This window comes from Melanerpes formicivorus, unplaced genomic scaffold, assembly GCF_026170545.1.
Source record: "Melanerpes formicivorus ecotype bairdi unplaced genomic scaffold, bMelFor1.0.p_v2 SCAF_8, whole genome shotgun sequence".
Lineage (NCBI taxonomy): Eukaryota > Metazoa > Chordata > Aves > Piciformes > Picidae > Melanerpes > Melanerpes formicivorus.
In genome coordinates, this window is record NW_027142360.1 from 3284100 (window position 1) to 3301679 (window position 17580).

General features: G+C 51.9%; 1 protein-coding gene across 2 annotated transcripts in view; it reads left to right on the forward strand.

The window, feature by feature from the left end:
- Positions 1 to 249: 249 nt before the first annotated feature.
- The window catches only part of CECR2 (CECR2 histone acetyl-lysine reader), a 147341-nt gene continuing 130010 nt past the window's right edge, over positions 250 to 17580 (forward strand). For both annotated transcript variants that reach the window (XM_068141837.1, XM_068141838.1), the window contains exon 1: positions 250 to 432. In XM_068141837.1, coding sequence (XP_067997938.1) covers positions 259 to 432 — 174 coding nt within the window. In that variant the 5' untranslated portion in view covers positions 250 to 258. The remainder of the gene's footprint in view (positions 433 to 17580) is intronic.

A 17580-nucleotide genomic window follows, 5' to 3' on the forward strand; every position in this document is an offset into this window, starting at 1 on the left:
CCGCGCAGCGGCGGCCGCCCGCGGCAGGGGCAGCAGCAGCAGCAGCGCCCCCGCCGGCCCTAGCGCCCCCGCGCCAGCGCTGAGCCGCCCCATGCGCGGACGGCAGCGAGGGGGCAGCGCGGGGCCGCCGGGGGGCGGCCGCTGAGCGGCGTGGCGCCGGGGGGCGGGCGGAGCCGGAGCGCCGAACGGCGGCGGCACGCAGCCGCCCGCGGAGTGAGGCAGCGAGCGGGCTGGTGGACGGGTAGGCAGCCGGGGGAGATGTGCCCGGAGGAGGACGGCGGCTGCGGTGGCGGCGGCGGCGTGGCCGGCACCGGCGGCTCCGAGGCGGCTGTCGCGCTAGACGAGCTTCGTTCCTGGTGGGAAGTCCCGGCCATCGCGCACTTCTGCTCCCTCTTCCGCACCGCATTCCGCTTGCCGGACTTCGAAATCGAGGTGAGAGCCCCGCGGTCGCCGTCCCCCGTACGCTGCGCGCCCCACTGGACAGCCTCTGGCCGGTTACGCCCCAGCCCGCGGGCTGTTTTCGTGCCGCGGTGGTGTCCCCGCTGTGCTCCCGATGCCCGGCGGGTTCCGCGTGCCGCTCCACGGATCTCGCGGGCTTGGGGATGGGAATGTCGTGTGTCCCCTGGTCTCGGCGTGATGCATAGCGGGGGCTCGCCTCCGATTGCGGCAGATAGAGCAACTTCTCTGTCCCTCTCGGGCGCCTCGCAAACTTTGGCGCGCCCGTCCCGGGGCGCCGGTGGGCGGCCAGCGGGTGGGACCCCCCCGCGCCGCTCCGGACCCGGGGAGGCGCACGGCGCAGGCAGCCGCCGGCGGAGCGGAGGGGAGCCGAGCCGGCCGCCCGCGGGCCGCATTGTTCCACCGGGACGGTATCCGCACACAAAGGTGTGTCTGTTGGGGGTCACACGGACTCGGCACGGAGCCGGTGGCGGGTCCCCCGTGCCCAAAATGGTGGCGGCGAGAGGCGGGGCCGGCACGGTAACCCCCCACTTTCCCCTGGGGTACTCTCTGGCTGTCGTTGTTGGAAGGGGCCTCCCTAGCCCGCACAGCCGATGCCCAAGTTGGTCCTTTTCACTGGGGAGGAGGAGGTCCCCACCTGGCCGGTGCCGCGATTGGGGAGCCCGGAGCGTCGACCCCCTTGCAGCCTTTCTCCCGCATCTCAGCAACTGCCCCGTGGGCATCGCGCCGCTCATTGTGCGGCTCCGCGGAGGCTCTGGGCAGCGGTGGTGCCGTCCCCACAGCCGCCGTCCCCTGCTCGGGGAAAAAGCTCTCCTTTCGTACCTCTTCACCCATTTCCCTCTGTAACTTTCTCGTGCCTTTTTGTTTGTTTGTTTGTTTCTTATTTTCCTGTGCGTGGCTGGTGATCCGTAAATATTTTGTGCTCTGGCTACAAATGTTCTAAACAAAGTTTGTCCTGGTAGGAAATCTTTTGTGCTTGCTGTGAAAAGCTATTCTTGCCAGCGCGCTGGCAATAAACCGGGTGAATAACGTGGTGGCGTGTGTTTTTTAAAAACAGTAATTGCTCCGTGAATGCGAATTCCAAAGATGCTTAAAAAAAGTTCAATGAGATGCGCGGAGGCCTAAAGAGCAAAACTCTCCTCAAGCAGGATGTGAATTTCTGAAGAGGGGGAATCCCTTATGCGGTGTGAAATCTTGAAAGGGGATAAGGTCTGTCTCAATGATGCAACTTCTTGCGAAAGGGAACTCCCCTCCCCCTCCTATTGATGCCAAACCATTAAAGGGGGCGGGGGGGGGGGGGGGGGGGGGAGCTCTCCAGGCCCAGCAGCGCAAAGTCTTGAAGGAACCTGAATTTGCAATGATAAAAGGGCCAAGGCAGTAGCCTTTCACCTTTGGAGGCAATTAGCATCTGGCTTGCTTCACAAATGAAGTAAATGTGGGCTCCCCTTTGGTTCCCGGAGCACGCTTAGGCTGGGGGAGTTAACTTCACTCGGAACAAATTAACTTGTTTTTTTGGAAGGGGATGCTCGGGATGAAGGGTGTCGTGGGGCTGCTGCTGGGGGTGTAGCAGAGCAGAAGCAGCCCACCAAAAACCTCTGCCTGCAGGGATGGCCTGCAGCGTTTGGCAGAAATGGGTTTTGAAGGATGGTGCTCGTCCGAGGGACAGTGGAAATCGCAGTTCACAGAGGGCAGATGCGGCTGTCGGAACCTGGCACCTTCAGGCACACCTCCTTCTCCTTTTCCCTGGCATGGTGCGAGCAGCCCGGCACAGATGGTTTCAAAACTTGCTGTTTCCTGAAGCTCACCATCTTGTTATTTCTTGTCTGGCATGGTTGTTCCAGTCTCGGTGCCAGTTTTGGGGATATCTGGAGATGGCACTTTGTGCCAAGTGCTTCCCAGAACTGTTCATGGTGCACAACTGGTGGTCAGCGATGGGACTTAGAGGTTTTTTTTTTTTCCTAAGAGTATCGCTCTGATTTTTATTTTGTACTTTATTTGGCTACATAAAGAAGGCTTCTCTCTGCTTTTGGACCTGGGAATGCTGGTGCCACCATTGCCTCTGAGATGGGCTTTGAGTTTCGGGGGTGTCCAAATAAACCAGAGGTGGCCTTTCTTCTAGGGATTTGGGGGAACACCGGCACACAGTCTCCAGCTGTGCAGGGGGGAAGTTTAGGCTTGATCTTAGAAAGAAGCTCTTCACAGAAAGAGAGATTGAACTTTGGAATGGGCTCCCCAGGGAGGTGGTGGGGTCAGTGTCCCTGGAGGTGTTTAAGAAAAGCCGGGATGAGGCACTCAGTGCCATGGTCTGGTTGATTAGTTAGGGTTGGGTGATGGGTTTGGACTTGATGATCTTGGAGATCTCTTCCAACCTGGTTGATTCTATGACTCTGTCTTAAGGCAGATAGTAGAGGGAAATAAAACCTGAGCCAGCCATCAAAATTGGAAACTGTGCTCATCTACAAATGATATTTCCTTGGTTTAGCTTTGCTTATTGTGGGGGGAGAGGTGCTTGTGGCTGAAGGTGAGCAGTTGGAGAAGTTACTGCCTTTTCCCTCAGAAATTACAGCCCCTCGTGGGTAACTCAAGGGTGACTACCCCAGTCCATTGGGTGTGAAGTCAAGCAGTGGTTTGAGTGAACCTGTTTTCTTGTGTGTGGAAGCAGAAATGGAGGTCTGAGGCTCAGAGGGCTTCAGCTGGAGGATGGTCATGCTCAAACTCCTTGAGCTTCACCCCAAACGTTTGTGTGACTGCCCACTGTCTCTGAGGAATGGCCTTACTCTGGATGCCATTTGCTCTCTTCATGGAGAGTATTCTCCTCTTCCAGGCAGGACTGAGCTCCTCTCAAGTATCTTGGTATCTTTTTTTTTTTAACAACTTCTGATACTAGTGCATCTCCGGTGGGGAAAGTGATGCTGAGCACTTACAACAGCGTTGCACATCGTGAAATGAACCTTCATTCTGCTTGTAACAGATAACCTCACTGCCTGCTTAAATCAGAGAGAGAGGCACGGAGGCTAAGGTTTCACTGTTGCAGCCTTTGCAGTGCCCAAACCAGACAAAACCTGACCTTCCAACATGGTTTTGGTGTTGGGGTTCCCTCCCCGCCCTCCCCCCCACCCCCCCAAGATGTATTTATCTTTTCTTTTCTTCTCCTTCCTCACTCTTTTTTTTCATTCTGGTGGGTCTGCTAGCTGGAAGGCTCTGTAATGATCGGCCATCTGGACCCATCCCTCCTGTGCCGAGCAGATTTGCTGATGGTATTTGAGAACTTCGGGGGCTTTAGTACGGGGAGGCAGCACGGAGCTCTTGGCTTATTTTTATTTTTCTTTTTTAAATGCAAAACTTTCACTCTCCACTTCTGGGTCCAAAAAGAAAGTGAAGGTTCCAGATGCGGGGCCGCTGTCAGCAGCTGGATGTCAGGAGCCCGGGAAGCAGATGTTTTGTTTTTCTTTTTGCTGGACCAGTGTGTATTACTGAGAAGGGATGTCCAAGACTGAAAGAAAGGAGCGCATCCATCAGGCTGGGCCCTGGGCATTGTTCGAGGAGGGGGTGGGCGCAGCCGGCCCTCATGCTGGCTCCGGCAGATGCAGGCGCCTGACGAGGCACAGGGCTCCTCTTTTCAAACCTCCATCGCAGCATCACCCGGCAAAGGACTCAGGAGGGGTTCAGCTACTGCCAGCGGGTCAAAAGTTCAGTGGGCCAGGAGCGGGTGCTCCGGGACTTGTTCGGCTGCACGCTGCATTTTTACGTGGATCTCCGAGGATAGCAAAGAGTAGTTCTGTCCTCTGGGGTGGGGATTCCCCCCCCCCCCCCCTTCTTTCAAATGGCTGCCTTGTCGGCCATCTGCTGTGCAAAACTTTAATGCCCACTTCAAAAGTGGGCTTTTAGCTCTGTTGGATTGGTTGCTGTGGCTTCTTTCCTGCTGGTTTGTGAAATCTTCGTTGAGTGGGCTTGCCCCTTACCTACTCGAGCAGTATTCCAGCAGGAGGTGGACAGAAAGGATGCTTCCCACAGTCAAGTTAGTGCAGGCGATGAGAGGGAATGATTTGTTTCCCCTCTTCAAGACAAGACTGTAGTGTGGGACACTTCTCATGACAAAGTGTCTCCTGGCCGTGTGCCTGCCCCTCTGCAACTGACTTATCCTCCTGGTAGCTGGAGGGGTCGTTGGCATTGCAAATATTGGGAGGGTATTTAACGATTTCGACCCTATTTCAGCACAACTTGAAAACGCTGGAGAGGAGCCAGCGTGGCACGGCCACCCAGCTCTTTGGCATGTGCTCCTAGGAGCTGTGGACTAAAACATTTAGGAACTTCTGCCCGGGTAGGTCGAGGGGAGGTGACTTCTCAGAGTGTGCTTGAAAAAAAACTAGTCCAAACGTTGTTATTAAGTTAGTTTTTATTTGGGAAAGCTGGGCTGGGGTGGAGGGGGGGAAGCCGCATTACACAGGGAAAACATAAATATTTTCCTGTGGTTTTTAAAAGTGCCTTTGGGCAAATTGCCTCTGCTGTTAACTTCACTGCGGCTTTAAGATGCTTTTCCACTCCTCCGTGTGCCCCTTCCTAGCACTTTGCGCTCTGGCTTTACCTCTAGATCTGTTTCTCCCACCCACAGGCAGGACACCGCTGCCCTTGCCTACCTTTTTTCCTCCTGTAGTGTGGTAGCTGCTGTGTTGGGTCCTGAACAGGCTCTTTTCTGTCAGGAATATCATGTGGCTGTTACAAGTGGCTGCTATGGCTCCCAGGAGGAGGAAGAGTTGTGGAGAGAGGGGGAAAACAGTGCTGTGGCCATGTGAAGGAGAAAGCAAAGAACAGCAGGGGGGTTGTTCTCTCTAGAGCTTTAAAAGCAATTTTTTTGGGGTTGTTTTTAATGTATTAAACTCCAGGAGTGTTAGAATTTTAATACTTGGGGGGGGGGGGGGGGTTTAGTGCAGAGTGTTTGTTCAAATATGCTTTGAATCTCCACTGTCCTGTAATATTAGGGCCTGCTAAAACCTCTCTGGAGCCCCTTTCTCTGTGCCCTCTAGGTGTGTCCCTCATGATCTGTGGCACCACAGTGTCACAACCTTTCTATTCTGCCAGTGGTTTGTGTGGAATTAATCTCACAGGCTGAGAATTAACACTCAGTGTTAAGCCTTCACTCCTCCATAGCTATTCTGGTACTGTATTATGATGGTGATGATGATTGTTTGTATTGCAGTAGGATGTACAGCATCTACATGTACAGCGTCTACATGTACAGCACTGCTTTGGGGAGCAGTGTAGTGCCCCAGTAATCCATGAGGAATTAGTTCGAGACCTGCTGAGCCACTTGGACGCTCACAAGTCCATGGGACTGGATGGGATCCATCCTAGGGTGCTGAGAGAGCTGGCAGATGAGCTGCCAAGCCACTCTCCATCATTTTCCTCCAGTCCTGGCTCACTGGAGAGGTCCCAGGTGACTGGAAACTGGCCAGTGTGGTCCCCATCCACAAGAAGGGTCGGATGGAGGAACCTGGAAACTGCAGGCCTGGCAGCCTGACCTCAGTGCCAGGGAAAGTGATGGAGCAGATTATCCTGGCAGCAATAACTGCGCACCTGAAGGATGGCCAAGGGCTCAGGTCCAGCCAGCATGGATTTAGGAAGGGCAGGTCCTGCCTCTCCAACCTGATCTCCTTCTATGATCAGGTGACTGCCTGGTGGATGTGGGGCAGGCTGTGGATGTGGTCTGCCTGGACTTCAGCAAGGCCTTTGACACTGTCCCCCACAGCAAACTGCTGGCTAAGCTGTCAGCTTGTGGCTTGGACAGCAACACTCTGTGCTGGGTTAGGAAGGCTGAGCCCAGAGAGTGATGGTGAATGGTGCCACATCCAGCTGGCAGCCAGGCACCAGTGGTGTGCCCCAGGGATCAGTGCTGGGCCTCGTCCTCTTTAACATCTTCATTGATGATCTGGATGAGGGGGTCGAGTCAGTCACCAGCAAGTTTGCAGATGACACCAAGTTAGGAGCAGATGTTGGTCAGTTAGAGGGCAGAAGGGCTCTGCAGAGGGACCTCGACTGACTGGACAGATGGGCAGAGTCCAATGGGATGGCATTCTACAAGTCCAAGTGCCAGGGGCTGCACTTTGGCCACAACAACCCCATGCAGAGCTACAGGCTGGGGTAAGAGTGGCTGGAGAGCTCCCAAACAGAGAGGAACCTGGGGGTGCTGATCAACAGCCACCTGAATATGAGCCAGCAGTGTGCCCAGGTGGCCAAGAAGGCCAATGGCATCCTGGCCTGCATTAGGAATAGTGTGGCCAGCAGGAGCAGGGAAGTCATTGTGCCCCTGTACTCTGCTTTGGTTAGGCCACACCTTGAGTTCTGTGTCCAGTTCTGGGCCCCTCAGTTCAAGAAGGACATCGAAATGCTTGAAGGTGTCCAGAGAAGGGCAACAAGGCTGGGGAGAGGCCTTGAGCACAGCCCTGTGAGGAGAGGCTGAGGGAGCTGGGGTTGTTTAGCCTGGAGAAGAGGAGGCTCAGAGGTGACCTCATTGCCCTCTACAACTACCTGAAGGGAGGTTGTAGCCGGGAAGGGGTTGGTCTCTTTCCCAGGCAACCAGCACCAGAACAAGAGGACACAGTCTCAAGCTGCACCAGGGGAGGTTTAGACTCGAGGTGAGGAGAAAGTTCTTCACCGAGCGAGTCATTCGTCATTGGGATGTGCTGCCCAGGGAGGTGGTGGAGTCCCCATCCCTGGAGGTGTTCAAGAGGGGATTGGATGTGGCACTTGGTGCCATGGTCTAGTCATGGGGTCTGTGATGATAGGTTGGACTCGATGATCCTTGAGGTCTCTTCCAACCTTAGTTATACTGTGATACTGATGCCTCATCATGTTGTATGATAGCTGAGACAACCCGGTAGTTGCAGATCCAAAAGGGTTTAGAATCCAGTTAAGATCAGGGCAACAAGTAGATCCTGGAAGATGACCAAAACTCTGGTGAATTCACCTAGGTCAGCTTTACTAATAGAAGGTAAATTTGAGCTAGTTTAAATGCTTTTTGGTAGGTGGCATGTTCAGGCATTAAGGATGTCTGTCCCTCTTGCCTTTTGCCCCTTGAGAGTAGGCGATGTTAAAAGTGGAAGGGAGGGGGCACTGACTCTCTGATGTGAGGGTGGATAATAGATCTGGTCACTAAAACCTGGCTGGCTTCAGAAAAAGCAACTTGTCTGAGGAATGGTGGAGTCACTGGCAGTGTAGGGAGAGGTGCTGTGCAGTGAGTGGGCAGGGTTGGAATAAATGGACTTTAAATGTACTGAAAAGATGGAAGTGTCAACCTTGCTGTGCAGAAAGACTCATCTCTGGACCAGTGTATGTCACTCCGTGGTGCATCAGCTGCTTCTGGGTGGCATCAGCTTCATCAGAGCAGAGAGTTCAGGCTCGGTATTTGTTGCTTGAAAATCAAGTTTGAAAAACAAGAAAGCAGTGGAGTGTTGAGATTGCTGTTATCATTCCTGCTGCCTGCCCCATCCCCTCTCTGGTTTGGTTGCTTCAGCAGTGCCTGGTCCCTCTCCCCCTGCCTGTTCCAGTAGCAATTCTTAATTTACTGGTCTTGGCTATTCTGCCTTAGGTTTTTTTTCTGCTCCTAATAGAATCATTAACACTCTGCATGCCAGTATTGGGCTCTAGAGTTCATTGAGATTAATGGAGGGGGAGGCAGAGAGATACTTCTCTGGAGCTGTTGTTTCAAGTGGTCTGCAAATTGGGAAGCATTATATCAGTTTCTATTTTGAATGCAAGTCACATCTTTCCCAACTGTAGATCTTAAACTTTTTAACAAGTGCTTACATTTTATATAATGAGACTCCAGTGTAACTGGATACAAAAAGAAGGAATAGGTAGTTCAGGAGGCTGATATGTGAGTTAAAACATTATCTTAAGCCTATGAAAAGAAACAAGAAGTGACTACACGCAGCCAAAGGCTGTCTGAACAATGGACAAGGAAGGTTATTTTGACAGCCACATTTTGAATGGATCTCAGCTAGGTGACAGGGGAGCTGTGGAATGACTGTAGCAGTCAAGGCAGAAGAGAAAGAGGAACACAGTGAGAATTTTGGAGGTTTGGATGTGGAGTCCGTGGAGGCTGGTATGGCAGATTTTCCACGGTGGCAGTAACTGGAGCCCATTGCTGCTGCTGCTAGCACAGCTGACTCTGGCAAGCATGCCTGGTGTTTGTGCACCCAGAAGTTTAATGGTTTAAGCCCAGTTTTGTTTAAAAACCGATACAAAACGAACTGGTGCAAGTCTTTCTCTGCTAGGAAATAAACACCACCCCCCCCACCCCCCTCAACCGATCTAGGTGGGAGCTTAAATAGGCTTTGTTTACAAGGGCTCTGCTACCACAAACTTGTGCCCGTTCCGCGCAGCTGATGTAAACTTCTGCACAGGGCATCTAAATTAGGCCTCAAAAGTTTGCTGCGTTGGGAATTTGCTCTTAACTGAAGTGTAGCTAAAAGTAACACCGTTTAAAAGTGTTGCAGCTTTCTCTGTAGACCTGCTTAACTGCAGTCTTTCTCTCCCCTCGGATAATGCCGGCATAGCTGTGCCATTCTGCCCCTGGCATCTGTTAAGTGCCTGCATGAAGGGTGAAGAATTAACTTTTGTAATGGCAATGGATGCTTTCATAGACTTCTTTCAGGCAAAAATCTCCTCAAGAAAAGGGGCTATAGTCAGAAATCACAACAGCCGAGAGAGTTAAAAAGTTCCCGAATGAAAAGTGTATGTGGCACAAACCTCATTGTAGGTAGGGAGGAGAATTATTTCATTATTTTATTTATTTATATATTTTTTTTTAATTCCCCTCCTCGTTACCAGAAGCAACAGCATCTGCTGTGGTGGTGGGAACAATGCAGCCTAGTGATTCCTCCTTCCTTACAGTAGAGAATCCTGTTAAACACACAAGGCTGTGCCTCAGAGTGTATCCTTTCAGCAGGCTTGTTCCTTTTAATGGGTGCCCATTCCTGGGGTCTCCATTGTTTCACCAACAATAGCTCTAGGGGCAGCTGATTTGGTTGACAGAAAATGTGTTAATTTAACAGATCTATTCCCTTTAACCGCTCTCCTTCCTATTGTGCCCCAGTTCTCCCCCAGTTCCTGGGGAGGAGGGCCCAGAGAGCAGCAGGGTCTGTTAGGTGGAGAACTCCTGCAATTAGGAGGGGTTTGTGGCCTTTTGTGTGAGGCACAGAAAACAGCTGATGGGGAAAAGTGGTCCTAGCACGGGTTGCTTACTGCCAGAACACGTTTTTCTGCTTTTTGGGGAGATTTTAAGTCTGCCTTTACTGGGGGGGGGGGGGGGGGGGGGCGGGAATAACTTGACAATATGAGCTGGTGGCAGCCAAGGTCTTTGCCTTGCTCTGAGGTGGCCTTGCAGCCCGATGTGGCAACTCCTTTCAGAGCTTGCACAACTTCTGGATGATGAACTCTTTATATCCCGTCAATGCTTAGCTAAAATACCAGCTTTCCACGGAAGAAAGAGAACAAACCAAACCCAAACCCCAAGCTGCTGATGCCATCCAGGGCAGGGCTGCTGAGGGCTGGCTGGAGAAGGCAGTATGTAAGGTTAATACCAAATGATTTGAAACATGAGTGCAATGGTCCTCAGGCCATCTCTGCCTTGGGCCAGGCCACCAGTTTAATGTAGTTTTGGAACCAATCTGACTTCAGCACCTAGGATGAAGTGCTTGCACTGAACTTCTTGCACCTCTTACCTCTATTAATTGAAGTAGTTTAGTTCAGCAACAGGGTGGGGAGGGGGTCTTTGTTAGCTCTCTTGCATCGGTGTGGCTGTGCTGGTGCGTTCAGTCCCAGTGGGAAGGAGGGCACATGTGCTGCCGGGGGAGCAGTGAAACCCGAAGCTTTGGTTTCAGGGACTGCCGGCTGCCAGAAGGAAGATCTTGCTCCCTTTCAAGTCCTCATCCCAGCCACGCTTCTGACTCTGTGCTGTGCCCCTTAACCGGCGCCAGCCCAGCTGCTCGCTGGGTCCTGGAGGAGCTTTTGGGTGGGGGTTGTAGCGGCTGGGAGCAGGACCTCGTGCTTTTGGTGGCTGTAAGGCTGCTGGCTCAATCTGCTGTGGCTGTTGAAACTCTAGCCTTAGTTTAGTTCTGGGGCTGGTGATGTAAAAGAAGCTCTGTAGGGTCTTTTCTCCCCTCCTCTTTGGCAAAGCTGTTAATTCTCTGGCTCTTTCTTTCCAGATAAGCCTGCTGTAAGGGGGCTGGAGCTTTGCATGGCCAGGGTTGGTAGACTGAGCTCATTTTTGGTGAGCCCTGGACACAGGGAGCTGTGTGGCAGCAAAAAATATTTAAACATGCATAACACAAGGTGAAGAGGGTTGTGGGGTTTGGTCTGGGTCTTTTTCTCCTTTTTTCCCCCCCCATTCTTGCTTGGGGTTTTTGTTTGTTTTAGGAGGCAAAGGGTGAGAGTTCACTTAAAGAGCTTGACTCTTAATAGAGCTTGTCATTGTTGCTAATATAAAACAAATGATGATCATGGGAGAGAAGTCAAAGGCTCCCTCTTCTGGTGTGCTGGGATGGTTCTAATGCTGAAAAAATGAGCAAGAAAAAACCCAAACCCTGGCAAACAAGACCTCTTCCATGCTTATCTGTGCTATTTTAAGGCTTCACTTTGGGCTAACCCTTGCTGGCTCAGCACAAGTTGCTTCCTGACCCCTGAATAAGTAACATGAAGGGTACTCTCTAAAAGTGAAATGTATTTTCAAATGTAAACTACGTTGTGCTTGCAAGTCACAGTGAGTCCTGGTTTCAGAGGGGTTCCCATTCTGAAGGTGGAGGATGGCAGCCCTTCGTGTCCCTGTGTCTGACATTGCTCAGTGCTTCTCTTTGCAATGACATCCTGGGGTGCAGGTTTAGGGAGGTTCTCCTCCCCCTCTACTCTGCCCTGGTGAGACCAAACCTGTATACAGTTTTGCACTCCCCAATTCAAGAGAGGCAGAGACCTGCTGGAGGGAGTCCAATGGAGAGCTATGAGGAGGAGTGTGGGACTTGGACATCTCTCCTTTGAAGGAGGACTGAGTGACCTGGGGCTGTTTAGTTGTGAGAAAAGAAGGCTGAGAGGGGATCTGATCAATGCCTACCAAAATCTGAGGGGTGGGTGTCAAGATGAAGGTGCCAGGCTCTTTCTGGTGGTGCCCAGTGATAGCACAAGGAACAATGGGTACAGGCTAGAACACCTCCACATGAGGAGATGCTTCTTTATGGTGAGAGCCCTGGAGGAGGCTGCCCAGAGAGGTTGTGGAGTCTCCTTCTCTGGAGACTTTCCAACCCCACTTGGGTGCATTCCTGTGCAGACTGCCCTGGGTGATCCTGCTTTTGGCAGGGGGGTTGGATTGGATGATCTCTGGAGTAGAGTGGAATGGAATGGAATAGAATAGAATTAACCAGGTAGGGAAAGACCTTTGAGATCATCCAGTCCAACCTATCATCTAATCCCTTCTGAGCCCTAACATTCTGTAATTCTCCTGCATTCTCCTCCCTGAATTCTGCTGCATTCTCCTCCCTCAAAGGTCTTGTCTGATGGAGCTCCCAGGCCACATGTGCTCATTGGCATGCAAACATGTCTGGGATGATTGCGGGGGCCAAGTATGGTGAACATTTCATGGGAAGTGCATGTCGAAGGCTTCAGCACTGCTGTTACTTTGGGTGGAGTCAGACAAGAATTCCAAACTTACTCTTGGGTAATGGATGGAGGAATGTGCACAAGGAGCAGTAATACTTTGTTGGGATATTTAGATGAGTTTTCTGAAAACCCTTGCATGAAGTGCAGTTGTCAGCACCTCTGAAATGAACAGGGTTTCAGGGCAGCAGAGAAGGGTTCTGGTTTTGTTCTTATTTTTGTTCCTCACTGGAGAGTTTGATGTCATGTGGCCATTTTCCCTGTGTTAGTGTGGACTCAATGAGCAGTGTCCTGTGGAACTTGAGGACATCAATTCTGAAGCTGCCTTCCTGCAGCAGCTCCTGCCACCCACATCATAGAATTGTTAGGGTTGGAAGGGACCTCAAGGATCATCCAGTTCCACTGAACAGCATTAAAACTGCTCGCCTGGAGTAAAAGCTGCAACAGTTTTTCTGTGAGCTTGAGTACAGTTCTGGGCCCCTCAGTTTAAGAAGGACATTGAGACACTTGAAGGTGTCCAGAGAAGGGCAACAAGGCTGGGGAGAGGTCTGGAGCACAGCCCTGTGAGGAGAGGCTGAGGGAGCTGGGGTTGCTTAGCCTGGAGAAGAGGAGGCTCAGGGGAGACCTCATTGCTCTCTACAACTCCCTGAAAGGAGGCTGTAGCCAGGTGGGGATTGGTCTCTTCTCCCAGGCAAGTAGCATCAGAACAAGAGGACACAGTCTCAAGCTGTGCCAGGGGAAGTTTAGGCTGGAGGTGAGGAGAAAGTTCTTCACTGAGATAGTCATTCGCCATTGGGATGTGCTGCCCAGGGAGGTGGTGGAGTCCCCATCCCTGGAGGTGTTCAGGAGGGGACTGGATGTGGCACTTGGAGCCATGGTTTAGTTGTCAGGAGGTGTTGGGTATTAGGTAATAGGTTGGACTTGATGATCTCTGAGGTTGTTTCCAACCTGGTTGATTCTATGATCTAACCAGGAACGATTTGCCCAGCTGGCTCCCTCCACAGCCCCACAAAAGGGTTGTACCAGCAGGACTGAAGCAGTGGCACAGGAATGGAAACAGGCAGTGGGGAGGGGAAGGGCTTTTTATAGCTGACCCTTCTGAAAGCAATGCTTATCGCACTGCAGCCCTGGGTAGCAGGTGGAGTGAGGCTGCACAGGTAACAAGAGGTCATGCTGCAAGGGGAGGCACCTGGGGAAGAGCCCATGTCTGTCTCTGTAAAAGGGTTTGGGGCCAGGGTTTGGGGTTTGGTACTGTATCCAGACGTGCTCTCCCTTTCTATATGTATATAATTATTTCTTTAAGGTAACATTCTGGTTAGAAAAAGCTGAAATTGATGGCAATCCTTTAAACCATTCCTTCTAAAGCCAGACCTGAACATGCAGTTGAAATCAGTTACCCTCCTCTGCAGCTGACAGTCTTGCACAAAACCAGAACAGTGCAGAAATTTTGTTACCTTTCTTAGAAGCTGAAGTGCCCCTTTTTCCTTCTCCCTGTTCTTTTTCCTTTTCCTCAAACCATTTCACCCCCAAAGGTTTCCCTTAGGCTCTGGCCACCGAGCAATGGGAGTTATCTATCCCTCAGGATTTGCTTGCCTGTGCTGGAGAGGCCAGAGCAGCTTTGCCTTGTGGGACAGAGCAGCCATGTAGAATAAACAGGGAATAGCAGTCTCGATTTCCTTTCTTTCAGCCTGATACAAGGTGCTGAGGCACAGAAGACTATTTTGCCCTTAAGATAATTGTGTGTTGGAGAGGATCAAAGGGCTTGAGGATTTTTTTTTCCCAGTTGAAAGGGGATTTTCTCCATGGACAGCTGCAGTAGTGCATTAGTAGTGCAATGGATTATCTTTCCATGATCTGTAGGGTCTCAACCAGCTATTGAGGGGCCCCACTGAAGGCCTGCTGCTTGGGGGAGGCAGAGTGAAAGTCTCCTGTAACAAGGAGACCTGTAATGCCTGGGAGCTTGGACCACTTGAACTCCCCCTGCCCTAGCAGGGTGGGTGGTGCCCACTGTATTCTTAGACCACAGATAGTGCCGTGGAGCATGAGGAAAGGGAGCCCAGCTCCTGGTTATGGTGGACTGCAGTTGATGCCCTGCATCCACCCTGCTCTCCGCTGGCAGTGCTTACTGAGGAACGTGAGAAGGGAAGGGAGCCCATTCCAGCTGCTGTGGCATCCCCTAAAGGGCAATGTGTAATTTGGGAGGGTGTTACGAGTCCCTTGGCGGAACAAACTACTCACTGTAGTAATCCTCTGACCTGCCAGATGCCTGGACACTCTCATTTTGGGAGGTTTTGGATGGTGGCTGATCCACAAATAGCCTGTGGCGTTGAGAGGGAGTCCCTTCACAGGCGTGGATGGGTGTCTGGATCTTTCTATCTGTATCCTCGCTCCGTGCGGCTCACCGGTGGGGGAGGTGACCGTGCAGGCAGCCTGACTGTGGCAAGGGTGGCAAGAGGGGATGGGACAAGGCTTGGTACTATCAGAGGTGGAGATCAGGTCATGCTGCACCTCCCTGACCTGGTTGCAGGGCTAGGGGGTGAGGGGCTGGAATGTGCAGGGTGGCGAAGCTGTCAAGGAATGCAGGTCCCCAGGTGGCTGCTGCAGTCGATTGTGCTGAACTCAGGCTCGAATTGCATCTGTGTGCTGGTTAATAAGTGTTGGGGCAGCTCTGCCATGACAGGTTCTCCTGTGTGTAGCTCTTCCTGAGGCAGCAGGATGCCAGAAATACAGGGATGAAACAGCAGTATCGTGGTAGGCAAGAAACAAACCCTCTTGACACTGCTAGCAATTCTCTGCTAACTTTAATTACCCAAGTTTTGTCTTACCAAGTTTTTGAGGTGTTGGAGGGGGTGAGGCTTGGGGGGGTGACTCGTGAAGCACAGGCTGGGATGGGCCCAGCTTTGGATCTCGGAATTGAGGTTTTTGTTGGGGTTGGCAGTCAGGAAGACTTGTCTTTTTTTGTAAGCAGGGCTGGTTTCAGAATTAAAGGATGAGCATGGACTCTGCCATATGATATTGTGCTGTTTTCCCTTGGAGGAGTAACTACAATTTCTAATCATTGCCTAGGCCGTAGCCAGTTGGCAGGAAGGCTGCTGTGAAGGGATTACTTATTAGTGGGTGCTTCATTGTGCTGTCCAAGCCTGAATTTCTTGATCCAACCAGTTCCCTTCACTTGGAATGGCTGTAGTCAGCAGAGAGAAGATCTGCCTTCCTTCTCAACAGCACTGTGTCATGTTCATGGGATATACTCAGAAACAAACAAGGATCAACAGACAGTGCCAACATTGAAGAGGTCTCCCAGAAAGCCAGCTGGCTGGCTGGCCAGTTAGCCACTGCTCACATGTTCTCTGCTTCTCTTGGGCTGCTCTCTGTATTTGTTTTCAGCCTGGTGACTTAAGCAGAACTAGTGCTCGTTTGTGTGTGTGTGTGTGTAAGCAGCATCCTGGAGGCTCCTCTCTTCCTGGGAAATGCGCTGGGAAAGTGGAAGCATGGCAGGGAAGGTGATCTAGCACTCAGAAATGCCGAGCCAGCTGCGGCAATTGGAGCTGAGCTAGCGTTTAAAGCAGCGGCAGAGGACGCACAGACGTACAGAGGCAGCAGGGCTTGAGCACGGGCAGCAACATCTGCCAGGCTCCTTGGATAAACGCGGGGATGGTTTGGTCGTGCTGAACCACATCCTGCTGCAGCTCCTCTGATAAACCTGGGCTGGCTAATTAAAAGTTAGCATGCACGCAGCTAGGGAAAAAGCAGCCAGGCCGCTGCCGCGCTGCGGAGTAGCTGGCATTGCTCTTTGGTAGCTGGATCTGAGCAGGAGCGGTCATGTGAGTAAGGGGCTGATGGAGGAGGAGGAGGAGGTGGTGTGGCAGGCTTGGGCTAGGTTGCACACCCCGAATTGGCTGCCTGGCTGGGCTTAGGCTGCGTGGTAGCAGTTGGAAGAGGACAGCTGAGCTAATACATAAAGGGTGAGAGACTCCACACCAGGTCTTGAAAGTACGATCCTAACCCTCTGCTTGTCTCCTCCTTTCCTCCCCCACTCCCAAAGCCCCTCTCAGGCGGTGTGGAAGTGTCCCAGTTCTTGCAGCTGTGTTAATTGTAATGGGTCATTTAGTCCTGAAATCCATGTTTAAAAGGGGCAAGTCCTTGCCTCGTGTGACAGCTGCCGCCTTGCACTTTTCCCCAGGCTGGAAATAACTGCATATGACACAGGAGCAGAGCATGGTGTGGGGGAGGGAGGAAGCTTTCTGGCTTCCTCTTAGTGCTATAATGGCTTTGCTGTGTGACTCCTCTCCCATGTGGACCATAGCAGAGTCATGCCCCACATATTTAGCAGATCTCTGTTGGCAGTGCCTAGGCGATATGCTAACAGCCTGACGCTCTCTGGGCTCCAGTCGACCAGAGTCTTCCTGGGCATCTGGGAGTGCAAGAGAAGGGACTCGACGTGGTGGTGACACAGGACGCTTGCCTGGAGCATCAGAGAGCCTCGCTGGAGCCAATGCGCTCACTCGTCTGGAAGGGAGAGCTGTGCTGCTCAGGGCAGAGGCAGAGACAAGCAGAGGCAAGGCAGAAAGGTTTCCACTCCTTGCTCCCATCTTTCCAAAATCCAAAGCCCACGGAAACCTGGCCAGTTTTTCCTTCTAGCTGAAGGGCTGTCTCCTGATTGGAATGACAGCTTTGAACTGGAAGACATTATTTCATTAGCGTGCTAATCAGATACAGAGATTACCTGATTGGCTACTTAATAATTAAATGAAGTTGCCTGTAATTCTTTGAGCACACACAGAACTAATTAAATTAACCCTTCACTGCCCTGTGTGCCTGGGGTGCACTGGTGTGAAATGGAGAGGGCAGCTTCCCCAGTGGGGGGACCGTGAGCAAAAGGGGGGTGATGCTTGCAAAGTGGCCAGTGCTGGACTGCCAAGGTGTCCTTTCTTAGCAAGAGCCCAGGGAGAAGATGACACAGTGACCGTCCTCTGGTGTAGCTGGTGTTTGGCATACCTGGTAGGAGGCTGGTGTGTCTAACAATGCTACCAAAACATCTGCTCCCCCTGGCTCTTATGGCAGTCGGTGCCCAAGCCTTCACTGTAACCCAGCTAATGGCTTTGTGTCCTCTAATGAACTGCAAAGTATTGGTGAAGAAAGATGTGCTTCATAGCTCTTCAGGAGAAACAAGTCAGCTGGAGGTCAGATGTTCTCCTGTACCTTTGAAGCATTATTCTTTCCTGCCCTCACTGTCACACAGCCCCACACCAGGCAGGACACCTCCATGCATCTGACAGCTTTCCACTAATTAAACTTGCTGTTGACCACCCATTTCTCTCTGCTGCTTCAGTGGCTGCTGGAGGAACTGTATTTTCCATGAGCTCACAGGAATACAGGCAGATTCCCTGTAGCTTGAGGAGGACACAGTAGTCATATCAGGGCCATACTCTTCTTTCATTTTAGAAAGAATGTGAAGAGAGTAGCAGATAGGAAATTTCCCTT